At 33.6% G+C, this 15,337-nt stretch overlaps 1 protein-coding gene across 1 annotated transcript; it reads right to left on the bottom strand.

The window, feature by feature from the left end:
- Positions 1-94: 94 nt before the first annotated feature.
- On the bottom strand, positions 95-3,214 carry LOC108484339 (uncharacterized membrane protein At3g27390). The gene is made up of 10 exons (XM_017788094.2): positions 2,999-3,214; positions 2,761-2,869; positions 2,346-2,538; positions 2,114-2,250; positions 1,737-2,025; positions 1,541-1,647; positions 1,179-1,341; positions 908-1,103; positions 583-823; positions 95-490 (listed from the first exon to the last, which is right to left on the bottom strand). Exons 1-10 carry the CDS (start codon positions 3,090-3,092, stop codon positions 250-252), a joined length of 1,770 nt encoding a protein of 589 aa, XP_017643583.1. The 5' UTR covers positions 3,093-3,214; the 3' UTR covers positions 95-249.
- Between the last annotated feature and the right edge of the window lie 12,123 nt (positions 3,215-15,337).

The following is a 15,337-nucleotide window of genomic DNA, read 5'->3' as shown; positions in this document are numbered from 1 at the left end:
TAACCCAAAGGTAACATTTCTAACTGTTATATCAATAGGTTCAACTGCTACACAGGAGGGGTCTATGTAAGAATAATAAATAGAGAGACAAAGGTACCGAGCCTTAAGTTGCAATATTCTTGCTGACATGAACATCATGGTACTGACATCAGAGTCAATGTTACAGTGACCTGATTTTTCATCCTTTACAGAAGATGTATATAATTCACACCTGTATTCTACAATAAATTTAACTGTGCAAAGGTTCATTTACACTACATCCAGATTTTCATTAGCTTTATTCCCTTTTGCATCATCATTTTCATATCCATCTTTTTTACTTCCCTTTCCGGATGATCTCTGGCCACTAAGTCTAGCTTTTAGGATTCCTCCGATGTGATGGACTGAAGCATCAGCCTGAATCACCTCTATGTATAACAACTTCACCAAGTTCCTGAAGCGACGCCGAAAGGTTGGTATTCGAGACATGGAAGCTACTATTCCCTGCAATCTGTCATAAAATGAAAATTGCGTGATGATTCCTAACGCACGGTCACAAGTTGAAAGAGTTGTTTAGTTTTTCAGATATAGCTTTTGTTATACCTTCTAATTATGGCTTGAAGCTGTGCTCTCCTGACATTATCTTCGGATGGATAACCAGAATCATTCCAGTCCTCGGGTGTTTCATTTTTGCACTCCATAACCAGCTTCCTTAGGCAAGCTTCTTCACTTTCATCTAATTCGAGCTTCTTTAATTGCTCTTTCATGACAAAAAGCGGCCCAGCAAACCATTCAAACACTTTGTCCCTTGGCATATTACTCCTAGTCAGTTCCGCATTATCACCTGGCAATTCAATCACACGTAATCATATGATTGTAACCCCGATATCCTCCACAATACTAACTGAAGGGGGAAAGAAACACATACCGATAACTATGCCAGATGCGTCAGCCTTAACCGATGTCAGCAGACACTGCAAGATGGACCAAGCTTGTAGTCTTATGCACAACTTTTTACAATTTCCCTTAACAATGCATTCCTCAATGTCCTTGATAGTTATTAGGCCATCACGGAGGAGTATCCGACCATCCACCTCATAGGATTTAAAAAGCCAGTCCCACACCTGTAAAAGTTTCAAATATAATTGAGTTCTTATATATTAGACATTAATTTGATTTTTATAGGTCAAAGAGCAGACCTGCATTGGATTATACTGTTGAATTGGCCACTTCAATGTTCTTGAGTTTTCTGAAATGAGTTGTGTGCTTGATGCCTGACCTTTACTCTCCAGTTCATTGCAACAGTTGTTGTCAACCTTTTCGATCTCAGAATTACGGTCCTTGTTTCTACGATACCGGAGCCTGGCTGTCAAATAGATGTCTCATAATCATAATCAACAGATGTGTAAAATAATATGTCACTCGGTCTTGGGGGTGAGTGTCACATTTTTTCAAAGTTTTTCCAGGTATTAGGAGAGTTATTGAAGGTTGAAAGCAACATAGGAGAAATATACATGGTTTTTCTTGTAAGTAATCTAAAGAACATTAACACATGTTGTACCTGGGCAGACAGGATCCTTCCCTCACGTAGAGTAAATCATTTACGTACTCATCAAATAGCGAAACCACAGATATAATATAAGAAAATCCCATATGAAGTGAATCTTCCTGAATTTTAACAAACATATGTTAGACAAGACTTGAAACAAAAGACGTATATAACAGTGTAAAAACAGAGAAAGGAACATTTTCCAGACCTGATGCACGATAACTCCACCGTAGAGTCCAAGAAAGAAGCTTGCAATGATAGCTCCAACTACAGCTCCCACAACAGCCAAAGGCCATAAAAGGATTGCTAAACCAGCAAAGGGAACACACACTGTCTCTAAGAACGGTCCTTCCCGACCAATTAAATCTTCGAACAACCTTTTCCATCCTCTGAACAGCATATATGGGCTTTTCCATAGAGTAACAACTGTAATCAAAGGCACATCAACCAACATGCCAATCAAGCCAACCAACAAACAACCTGGTAATTTCATTAACCTTGCAAGAACAAAATGGAATAAATCCAAAGAGTTAACTCATATATATTGACTGGTATAAAGCAGAGCTTAAGAAGGGACGTTCTTACTTTACATCCATAGGCTTCTCATCCGGAGGCATTTTTTCGCTTAGCTCATCCATGTAGGAGAAGTATGAGTGGAAACAGAAATCTGTGAAGTCCACAACCACCGTGCAGCTTCCTTTAATGGTTGACAGACAACCATCCTGGCAAGGAATTGCTAAGTTCTCCACTTCATTGTTTAAAAAAAGTGTTTTGCATGCAAATAACAGACCGGGCAATAAAAAGAAAGGCAACTTACAGCAAAGCAGTGGTAGCATTTGTCGATCGCATTTTGCCCTGCTGCCTGAAAAGTTGCAATAAGGGGAGCAAAAACTCCATACCCTATTCCACCTAATATGCTTCCGGCAACAGCCACGACTGGCCAGAGACCCAGCGGTACAATCAACGACACCAAAACCACAATCTTTAGAGCCAGTCCCAGTCTCTTCGTTCTAAAATTACAAGTCCAAGAAACAGAAAATAAGGACAAAACACAAACATTCTTTACTTCCTAGAATCAGAGATTCATCTCTATTGCAAACACACATCATTCGAATGTGACCGGCGACATGCTATGAATATCAAAGGCGGAAGAAGCTAAAACACCACAAAGCTATTTAAAATAATAGGGATTAGATGTAAAGAAATAGAAATAGAAATCCAAGGAAACAAACCTTGCTACAGAGAAGTAAGTCCATATAAAATGTGCTGGCCAAAGCCCAATCACCACTGCTGAATTCCCGCTCCCAATAATTGCAACCGCTACTGGACCGATGATTGCAGCTGTTAACAGAACCAAAAATATTTGCAAAAACTAAATAAAACACCCATTTTTGCACTAATCACTAATCTAACCATTCATTTTAGCGTTTAAATACGGGTCTTTTGTTGTTGTTGTTGTTTATAATTTACCTTTGAGAAGGCCAAGGATAAAGAGTAAAGAAAAGAAGGGAATAAATGAAACGAAGCTCCAGAGTTTAGCCAACAACCCCGAGGGAACCTCCATTTGTTTGCTTGCAATAAGGCTTTAGAGATATTTGAAGGGCAATAATGGAAAGAAAAAAATGTTCTGCGTTTTCAAATGTGTGTCATAGACAATTAGACATAGTTCAAAGGTACAGGAGTTTGTTATATTAAAATTAGAACAGATGAAAAGAAGGTACGTGGCAGGAGAAGGTGGTACGCGGGACACATGGCGGGCGAGGAGTGAGGAGGTGGGGGTGACATTGACACCTCCCCGGGGTTCATGCTTTTGGCGGGAACCAACCGACTTTAAGGTTGTCCCATGTCTTGACGTTGCGAATGTCAAGGGTGTTAATGTAATTTTACCCTAACCCGTTCTCCTCCTCATTTTACTATTATGTAAGTTCATATTATAATTTTATTTAATATTTTACAATAAATAAAACACCAATCACCATCCGTACAATTAATGGCTCCTGGGAGAAAAGGAAATGTTTGGAATCTAGTCCTTTAATAGAAAAAAGGAACTGATGAAGTGCATTCGGTTGAGTTTATGATCATCTTTAAAAGAATATATTAAAAAGATTATGCTTCTTTGATTCAAAGGTGCATACAAAAAGTAGCTTGAACAATACGAACCGCTCCACGTATGAGTGTATAAGATTACAAACTAGTGTCTGTCATTGTATGGCCAGTTATGTCATGGGTTGAAGGTAGATCAGCAGGAGGCCCAGCCCTTTGGTCTCTCCTCTTGTTTCTCCATGCATAAGTGAAAAGATGATAAAAAGGATAGACCTGCCTGAGTCCTCTGATGCCAACTAGGAAAGGGCCAACAACACAACACCGCTTATTTGACACCATTCATAGTTGGCATTCAGGGAGCCAGGCAGATCATTTCCATTGTTTCATCTCACACTTACAATACCATTCAATCATGACTCCATAATCAATGAGACTTGGCTATTCAAAGCAAAAAAGAAGAAGAAAAAAATCAGTACAAATGATCACTTACAGCTCAATCTTTGGCTCACAAACAACACACCATCTATTGCAGAGACTCGCTTCCAAGATATTTAGCTCATCACCCTGCCTCTGTTTTGATTGCTCTCTTTCAACCCAGATATATAAATGCATGTAATGAATGTCTGTGGGATTTAAATGCTAGGTGTGGCTAAGTAAAGAGACAATAAGAAGTACAGGGAGAGAATAAAGAGAGGATAAAAGACTAAAAAGTGGTCGGCAAACAGTTGGATTTTGGGTTTTAAATGCCAAAATTCAAACATGATTTGGAATTGCAACTTCCTAAATCTTGGCTTTTTAGTCTGTATTGACAGGAGTGTAGGTGCCAAGGTCATAGCATGAGACAATTTGACAGCCTTTGGTTTGACGGATTATTTAACTGTCCTTTTGTACCCTAATTTTCGGCAAATGGAACCAAGATGGGAGTGCAATATAAATATTTCAAGTTGAGGATGAACTCTCTATGGGGGTTATAAAGATAATCCGATGTTGTTTGTGTACTAAAATATTCCTGTCCAGTATATATATAAATTTCCACATTTGACTGAAACGGATGATTGCATGTGGGATGTGGGATCGCATGAATTGGGCCGTGATGAGCTCTAATTTTAGCTTTCTATTTCTACACAAATTATCTGATGAACCATCCTTGCTTGTTCTATCCAGTAGTCAAACTTGGTTTAACTATTTTTGTTTTCTTCATGAAATACTAGCTAATGCTTTCAAACTTGAAACTCTTTCAAAAAGAGGTAATAAAAAATTTCACACCGTCCATTCTTTTTTCGCATTAACCTGCGATGATTACTGCTATACCTAGGTTTATTTCAAGATAATAAAAAGATAGGATAAGAAATCTTATCACTGTAGTGGAAATCATAAATTTTGAATATAAATGTGTATTTAAAAATAACATATAATGATCAATTGAGTCTTAATTCGATTGGGATATTGTTGCTAATATAGGAAGACGTGAGTTTGAGTACGCTGAAGCACATTATTCTCCTATTTATGGGTTGGGAGGAATTATGGGTAGTTTTAATCATGGTATTGTCTTTTTTCTATAGCACATAAAAAAAGCATCAAGTTAGTGAAAATAAAACTCACTATTAAATTTCTATATTTTAAAGAAATCCTACAAGTGTGATAACCATAAATTTAGAATGCAAATGTGTTTTAAAAATAACATACAATAAATATTGAAACTTATAAAGTGTGCATAATAAAATTAAAATGTATAAAAATATCAAAATAATGCTTTAGCTAAATGATAAATTAAATGTTTTACTAATGCAATTGAGTGGGTTTAAATCCCATCCTATGCATATTTTTATTAGTGTTTTAAAGTGAAAAAACTAGAATACCCTCAAATAATATTACTTATTTTAATTACAAAATATATTTTCGTAACTTCCTAACTAAATTGATGACACTATTGATGGTGACACCAACTCAATCAGAGCTTAAATAATAATATATATAATATTTTTATTGAGTTTCTCAACTCAAGAACACCCATTCAATTGAGAAATATTTATCATTTAAAAAACTTAAGAATTATTTAAAATTACATTAACGCAATATATTTATAAAATTAATTTAGTAATTTGACTTTTTTAAAAAAAGAAAGTAAAACTATCTTTTTTTATTAATTTATTTCTTCTATTTACAATGTCAAATCTTAATATAATTTCCACCCTTTTTATATGTCCGGTATTCCTTGAGATCTCCTTCCACTTTTAAGTCCAACTCATCTCCTAAATCTTCCCTCAAATTCCAATTTGAGTTTATTTTTGGGTCTTCCTTAATTTCCTCCTCCAAAATAGGGATAGAGTTTACAAACTTCCTAGTAGCTTCTCAATATAGAATTTGCTCAACCATGGTGCTCCAAGAACCAATTGCTTCTTATTGCATCTTTATGATTCGATACTTGACATTATAGTCTTTCTTGCACCATAATATGCTACAATTGCTACAAATCATTTAACTAAGTTTCTATATGTTTATGCCTTCAACTTTTCCAAAGTTTATCCAAGAGCATTCATTGTTCCACATATATAAAAGTGCCCTTCAAAGTGAGATATTGTATTTTATCTTCTTGAATCATTTCATGCCCTTTCCAAACAACCTCTTATATCATATGATTCATCGTAATAAGATGTTGGATGATGCAATCACCCAATCTCATCCTATAATCTTAAACTTCTCTTATTAGTTTATCTACACTTTTACATTGTTCTAATGTAGTGATCACTTCAAGCACATGTAACTCTATTACCATATCCATAAAAGAAATTTCATACAAACTTTAATACCGAATTGATAGGATTTGATATCATTATCCTCTCCTTAGATAATATCACCTCAAAAGATAACTAGAATCGTGACTTCGTGAAACATTAAGGAACAGTGCTACAAGTCTTATCAACAATCATACTCTGTTCCCAAAGGACTAAACACATGAATTCCTGTATGCAATATCTCAATTTAAATATGCACTAAACAAACAAATTCAGCATCCCAATCTCAGATCAAACACAACATTCCTAAGGCAAGTACCTTTAGACATAATGTAATGCGCAATTTAATCTTAGAATTGGCTAAACTCTAGTTCTGATACCACTCAATGTGACACCCTACACCTGACCTAAACAATTAAACTGAATGTAGGATGTCATATCTGTTATTAAAGTAATTTGAATTATCATGAATTATTTCATTGAAGCTAAAGAGTGAACGTGGCATAATTTCATATATTTTCATGTTGTGTAGGTGTAATGTACTTAATTGATGTCAAATAGGCCCACTTATAATGACCCAAGGTCGTATGAGGTCAAATACGGAGTCGAGATACGAATCATAATTCAAATTTTCAAAATAGAGTGATGTGTCTCAAGACCATGAAACCATGTCTCGAGACACTCCTTCCCTGTTTCAGACCTCTAGGTTCAAAGTGCATTGTCTTGAGACAATAAGGTTCATGTCTTGGGAGTTAAGCCTCAAGTCTCGAGACTTAAGACAAGGTTTCGAAGTCCCTCAGCTTCTATGTTTGTTCGCTTAAGACAAAAGCCTTTAAGTCTTGAGGCTCTAAATTGGATTTTAGTTCGACGTTTGTTTTCTTAATCCATGTCTCGAGACTTGAGACATTGATGCATTGAGACTTTCTTGGTAGATTTTGAGACTTACACTTAGAAATGCACCAAAATCGTCAAATTTGTTCTTGATGTTTCGAGACATGCTATTAGTGTCTTAAGACTTGGATGTTGAAATGCCTACAATGCACATTTTAAGTCATGCAAATAAACTCCTAAACAAACCTAAACAAGGCCAATATAATAGCATGTAACATTCCTATACCCAACCCGACTACTGAGTCAAATATAGGAATGTCACATTTGGTTCCAGAGTATTCCTGGTTAAGTTCGGATACTAATCATATTCCTAGTCATATTTTAGTTTTATTTGCATGTTTTTCTCATATTACAACTGTATCGAACAAAACCAAGTAGAACTTTTAGTAAAAATTTGTTTCAAATTAACATTTTGTACAAACAAGACTGATACTTTTGCTTAGGTATTGATATCCCTATTCTGTATCAATACCATTTTGAGCTTCGATGTTGAAAAATTTAGGAAAAAATACCCTAAGTACCCATACTTTGCTTAAAGTATCGATACTTTACCCATGGTGCTGATACCAAAATGCCACTATATTTTTATTTTTATTTTAAACCAGCGTTAATTTACTCATTTAGTCCCTCACATTTTGTCCATTTAGCCCTATTTGCTTGATTATTTAAAACTATATTAATTTACATATCTACTTTACACATACAAGTTTCGATTCTTTATTTTTAACATGTAACTCATAACTATATATAATATTTCATATAGATTAAACAAGTTTCACACTTTACATTTTAGTCCCTTGACACTTTCTTGCAGAAATACTCACCTAGGGACATGCCATTTATTGGAATAATAGAAAATAAAACTTTACCCTTTTCTTGGGTCCATTTATGTCCTGATGTGATAAGATGCGGCTTATCCTCGGAGTCTTTTAATTGTTTCTCGTTACTTACGCGCATAAAACATATGTTAAGCTATTGCTAGCATAGTAAGGGCTAGTTTAGCATTGCTTTTGAAAAGTGCTTTTAAAGTGTCGTGGAAAATTTCTTTTGAGAAGTACTTTTAAAAAGTTTAGTTTAAGATTTAAGTATTCAATATTCTTGTCAAAAAGTACTTTTGAGAAATAAAATGTCTATTTTAGACATGGTATTATAAAGTAACAAATATGCATTTAAATAATGTTCAAATTAGATAATATTATGATATTTTAGCAAGAATATAAAAATAATTTATTATAACTTTTCAATATTTTAATATATGAAATATAAAATTTAAATATTTTTAAGCAATTAATATTAATTATTTATAAAATTAGATATTAACACATTTTTATTATTGTAAGAAATCTCTTTTAATTAATGATTTTATTTTAAAATGTAATTTGAATATATAACCCATATTAGATATTAACATAACATAGATAATACAAACCTAACAAATTAAAATATTACATGTATTTGGATTAAAGTTTCAATATTCTCTTTTGTTATAAGAACAACATTTTCTTTTAAAAAATTCTCGCCGCTTCAAATTGAGCAAATCATCTGGGTTGCTAACAAAATGTTGATGTATGATTCGGATAGGAGTATTTAGGTCTTAAAGAACCATGCACTGCATTTGTGAATTTTGATCAATTGAATTCCACCAATCTCTTAACATTCTTGTAAATCTAGAAACAGATTCCAAGAGAATGTTGTAGTTGCTTTCTTCAGTAAGCTTTTTGGTGTCAAACCAAGAGTGAAATTCTTGAATTCTAGCTGACCATTTTTCTGGAGGAATGTCATCAAGTGTAAAAGTCATCTGACCAATGGATGAACCTTTTGTAGTTTTTGGGACTTGATATGATGATTCTCCCTATTGGGTTGCATCTGCCATTGGCTCATCATCAGAAGTAACTTCAACCTTTGGTTGAGTTTGAGCAATTCCTTGAAAATTTTCATCTAACTCATCTTCTGAAGAGGAATTTGAAGAAGAGTCTGTCGGTACTTTAGTAGATGATGGCTCTGTCTGAGAATCATTTTCTTCTTTTAATAGTTAAATGGCTGAAATTCTTGGTACCAGATTTTTTGACAATCCTTTAAAAGGATGACAAATGATTCTTTTTGTGTTGGGTTATCAAGGGTTTAGAAGTTTTCTTCGAGAGAGGAGAAAATGGCGGTGAATCTTCAATTATAGGTCTTTTTCCCAATTGTTTGGACTCATGTTGGGAAGATTTTTCCTCTTGAATTTTCTTTGTTTCAGCTGCTTTTGCTTCTTCAGCTTCTTTCTTTTCTTTTTCCATTTTCTTCTTTATCGTTATAAAAAGTTCATGGAGACTTGGTTTTTTCTTTTCAGAAACTACAAAAAACTTAATGAAAGTTTCATCTAGTAGAGGACTGCTTTGCCTGATTGAAGGGAGTAATAAAAATTCTACATCAAAATCTTTAGAACACATTTATGGAGAAGGAATTTGTCCTGTTTCCTTCAAAGTTTTAATACGATCCTTTAGCTTTTGAATTTCTTTATCCCTTTGTGCAATATGGGAAAAGAAATCTTGTCCTGGAGCAGCTGTTTCTCTAGCAACTTCTTTTAAGCGCCTTTGTAGGAGAACAATTAAGTCTTTCACTATCTTGGAGTTATCATCTAGCTTTTCTTCTACTATTGAAACTTTTATATCCAGATGGGAGACTTTTGAATCTAGTTTTTTAAGAGCCCTATTCTGTGCTATGGCATTTTCAGTTTGCCAGTTCAGAGCAGCTTCTGCAGCACTAACTTTTGTAGGTTTTCCTGATTCATCAGTTTGTAGTTTGGAAGAAATTTTAGAAGTTTGTGTATACCCCTGTTGAGTAAATTCTTGAAAAGGTGGAAATTCTTGTTCATATGATGTATTTGTAGGTTGACACATACATATTGACTTAGGCTCAGGAATTTGTGTAATTTCAGGAAATAGATTATTTGAACCGATTTACGAATTTGCTTATAGTGAGGCTAAGGAAAAGGGGTTTTTCTTTTTGGTCCTTTTGGATGTAAAAGGACATGAAGATTTTTGAGAAGTTTGCTGATTTGAATTAGGCTTTGAAGGAGTTGGTGGGCTTGAATCTGTTGGTAGAATTTGGTTTGGTTGTGGAACTTTTGCTGAGTAATCAACCAGCTAAAGAAATTTACCATTATCTCCTCTTAAAGGGCCAATTGACGGATCTCCATTCATATATCTTACATAAAATTCAGATTAAGAAGATTTCTTTATTGACTTTCTGTTACCAGGCTTGGATGCACTATGATCTATGTTGCCTATCCAAGCACCAAGGCGATCATCTAGAGCCCATAGACAGTATCCTATTTCAGGGTCTTTGAACATGTAATGTTGTTTTCCATCAGCAGTAAAACTTTCAATAACCTTTCTTTTTAGACCTGGTTCATAAGGTCCACAGCAACAATCTGGATCTCTAAGAATATGTTCTTATTTAGGGTCTGATACTGGTTGCATCATCAACATTGTAAGAAATACCGAAGGTGTTTCTAGATTTTGTAAGTGACTGTAATCAAACTTAATTTCATTGGTTCCATCTCTTTTGGAAGTGATTTGGATTTTTATGGATTGGATTGTTTGATCATGCTCATAGAGCTTTTCATAATTTGTGATCCATCTTTTAGGCAGTAATTTTATCAATTCTGCCTTTGGGATCTATCTCGGAATATGGATACAGTGGGGCTGGTCGTATGTATTGACTGAAATAAATAGAGTCACTGGTACCGTGCTTTGAGAGATTAAAAGCATGGTATTGAACCCGATAAACAATCTGATAATGTAAGGTTGCAATAATGGCTGAAGCAACTTGAGAAGCACCAACTATCTAGATCTGAACCTTCAAGGCTGTCATCAGATTTAGATCATGTAAAGACATAGTGAAGTTGGGGAAAAGTGTCACCATAACTAGTCCAGAGTTTAACGTGGCTTTTACCGTTGCAATATAGGTATTTTAGATATCTAGAATCCAACAAGGCAATTCTGGCAACCACTGGTTTACCTTCTGCTCCATGGTAATTTAAGGCTAAGCGTATAGCACCAAAATGGATGTGAGTGTATCCTGTATCAGCCCATTCTTTTGGAAATTCTGGAGGGATTTCCAAGTTAACAAACTTTTCAGCTGAGTCGCCAGAGATTAAATGACTATCAAATCTAGATGCTTGAACGTATTCTTGAACTTGTTTTGGAGAATGTTGGATCAAAGATTTGATACTCTTTACAGGAGAAAAGGTAGTTTTTTTATAAGTACTATAAGGATTTACAGTAGGAAGTTCAGTGGGCTGAACTTTCTCTTCTCCTCTTAAATAGGTGGCTTCATATAAGTAGGAAATCTTCTTGGAAGAGTGAGTTTTTAGTGGGAAACTAGGCATTGAAATGAGAGCATTGGAAACAGATGGACGGGATGAAGAGGTTTCTATCTTTTTTATGAATTTTTTTTCAAGAATAAGCTTAGACAAGAGAAAATCATGAACTATTTTGGAAAAACATGGCTCTGACACCAATTATTTTTGATGCAAAAAGGTAGTTATGAACCAAGATTAAATAGCATGTATGCTATGCCATAACACAGGCCTTTCTCATGGCCATAAAACAGACACTGCCTTTTAGCTATAAAATCTTAATTCAAAACATCTTCTTGAATCAAAGTAAATTAGTATCTTGAACCTAAGTTTTAGTTTTGTTGTGCATGATCCAATAAATGGCAAGCACAGAGCATACTTTCAAAACTTATTTATAAAATTCATGATTCTCCTTATCCTTGCTTAGACCCAAAAAAAGAAAGAAAGAGTTTAGAAAGCCATAGTATAAAATACACTAGAAATTTTATTATATGGAAGCTCAATGATCTTACAAAGTGAAATACATCTCCTTTTATAGGTAGAGAATATAGAAACAACCAAACATAGTTACAGTACAAACTAATAATGCATTAATATAGTACACACTCATGTCTTAAAAAGAAAAAGTAAAGATTCTTAATAGTACATACTCGTGACTTACAAAGGAAAAGTACTAAAGTAAAAGTGAAAATTCCTTAAGATGCTTTAACTGTTGGCATTGGAATAAGGAAGCTGTGCACTGTCCACAGAGCTTTCACTGTAGTTGTCTTTATATGTATCCTCATCTTCATACTTATCTTCTTGGATTGAGTTGTTATAAAGTCTTATTCTTTCAATTTCAACTTGACTACAATACATAAGATATTCTTAAGACCATTTAGTGGGATCTGGAATATCATCTTTATATTCTTGAAGTGCTTGAAGAATTTTTCGATAATAAGGGCCATCTGATACAGTATCCCAGGGAACATCAATATCTGAGAAGGCCAAATTTCAAATGGGATTATTCGATTAAGCTGGCAAAGATATTTCTGCAGGCTTCTGTATTCATTATCAAAATATGTGACTTCATCTGGATAGATTCTGTGAACGTAAGCAGTTGGGAAATAACCTAATTATGTAGCTCGTCCACACTGTACAAAATATTATGTTTTATAGAAAATGATCACAACTTCATATCCAGGAGTTCTCATTCGTTCATTTTTAATCATATTTAACCATTGATCAGGAGAATGAAACTAGCTTAAGAATGTGAAAAGATATTGATATTCTGGCTAGATATTTCCATGAATTGCATTGTGCAGGACATATTTGAGGTTTGAGACATAGAATCAAATGGCTATATGATAAAGATGAGTAAAATACCATAAGAACCATTTTAATTCTTCTGGGACTTTAGTCAAACAAATTCCTATGATAGGATGAATAAAATGATAATCAGGATGAACACCAAATGGTTTAAGAACAAGACCTCCGAAATTTCTGAAAATTTAGAGTTGATATTAAAACATCATGTCTTTGGTTTTTTGATGAAATTTTTTTTCTTCAACTAACCTCATAACTTCTGGAGGAAAATCTGGATTTAGGTTAGGTGACATGGGAAAAGCTTGTACAGAGGATTTTGAAGAGGATGGGATTACTGGTCTGTACATCATTATGGGCTTTGAATGCCATAATTTCTTTTGTTGGCCTGGTTAAAAGATCTGCTAAAACATTGGTCTTTCCTTTAATGTGTTTAACATTAAAGGAATACTTAGAAAACCATTCAGCCCATCTCAAGAGCTGAGGATGTGGAACAATTTTTTGCTTGAACTTGAGCATTTATAGGAAAGAAGACATGTCCATCTCAACCAAGAAATGGTATCTAATTAAGTGAAATTCAAATTTTGAAATACCTTTCTTGACTGCAAGAATTTCTTTGAATGTGGAATGGTAATAAAGTTCTGCATCGGTAAATCTTCCACTTTTAAATCTACAAATGTGTCTTTTCCCTTCAAGTTCTTCAAATAAGATGGCTCTCCAATATTTATCACTTGCATCTATTTGAAGGATTCTTTTTCCATCAGAGAGGATCTGTAATGCTGGCAGGTGTTGTAACTTTTCTTTTAGTATTTGAACTGCTTTGGTCTGAGTCATGCTCCATGGAGGTGGATTTTTCCTCAACATTTTGGTGAGAGGGCTAATGTATTTATAAATTTTAGGAATGAAGTATATAAGATAATTAACATGTAACGACCCAAATTTTAAGGTCATCAGAAAAGTGAATTTTCAGGTCTTTGATTCTGAAAATTAGATTCGTAAATATTTATTAGAAATATTTACGAAGTTAAGTGAGAGATTAATTAGATTTTAGTTAAGTAAATCTAGTTTAATTAAGGTTAATTTAGTGAAAGGACTAAATTGAATAAAGTGTGAAGGTTTAATTATAAACTATAGGAAAGGCATGGGACTAAATTAGCAAATAAGCCTTAAAGTGACAAATGCGTGGTAAAATTAATTACATGTGTATAAAGTATAATACATACATGTGTAGTATAAGTATATGTTTACTTATATTGTAAGTAAATAATAATAATTACTAAAATATAATAATATAATATAATAAAAGAATAAAAGAATAAAGAAATAAAATAGAAAAAGAAAGAAAGAACAAACAAAGTGGAACGAAATAGGAAAGAAAAAGAAAGGAGAAAAGAAAAAGTGAAAAATTAGGGTTTTGGAGTTTCAAGCTTGATTGGTAAGTCAATTTGATCCCTTTTCTTGTAATTTTAGTGTCTATGAAATCCAAAGAAGAAATACTATTTGAGTTATGTTGAAATTTAGAAAGTTATTGAATTTTTAGATGTTGATTAAGTTGAATAAATGGAAGAATTAAGTTTAATTTGATGGAAATTTAAGTTAGAAGTGGGAGAAGGATTGAATTGTAAAGATAGATATAAGTTTTGTTATAGTAGGGATTAAATTGTTTAAATTGTAGAATTGATGTTTTATATTGAATATTAAGAGTTGAAACTTGTTTAAAGTAGGTATAAAATGAAAACTATAAGGTTATTTGAAGAAAAAGAATGGTTATGGTGGAAGGACTAAATTTGAATTTATGTAAAAGTTACATGGAAAATTAAAGAGTGTGTTATTAAATAACATATATTGATAATTTTAAATGTTAAATTTTATTTAGCCAACGTAGCACCGGAAATGTCATCAAAAAAGGGAAAGGAGAAAGTGAATGAGGATATCGAATAAATCCGAGAATTTCGGTTTGTATTTCTATAAACTATGCTTAATGTTTTAATACAATGTAATTGATATTTTTAATAGTTAGAATGTATAATGAATGATATGATGGAAATTGTTACTGTTTCTGTATTATAATGATATGATTTGAATACCTATTAACAATATCGGGCTAGTCAGATATAATTGGCATGCCATAGATTGGAAGTGTTCAGGGATATTCCGACTGTGTGCCGATAAGACACTATATGTGTAGACTACTATGACTGTTTCGGATTCGTTTCGAAGAGGTACTCCGTACCTAATTGTGACTGTTACTGTTATTGTTACCCTTACGGTGTATTCCGGCTTCGGTCGAAGAAACATTGTATATTATCTCCGGTGTGTGGGTTGGATCCGTGAATCCGTTTAGGTCCGATTCATGTTAATAGGGGCAAATAAAAGTACTGAAGACTAATTGTTGTCGTTTATATGACTGAAACTGATATACAATGTTAAACGACATTGAATGATATGAAAAAGGATACAAATTGATTGTAAGAGATGAAACTATTAAGATTA

This window comes from Gossypium arboreum, chromosome 7 (genome assembly GCF_025698485.1).
Source record: "Gossypium arboreum isolate Shixiya-1 chromosome 7, ASM2569848v2, whole genome shotgun sequence".
NCBI lineage: Eukaryota > Viridiplantae > Streptophyta > Magnoliopsida > Malvales > Malvaceae > Gossypium > Gossypium arboreum.
Note: the sequence above shows the minus strand (reverse complement) of the source record. Positions and strands in the feature narration are given on the sequence as shown.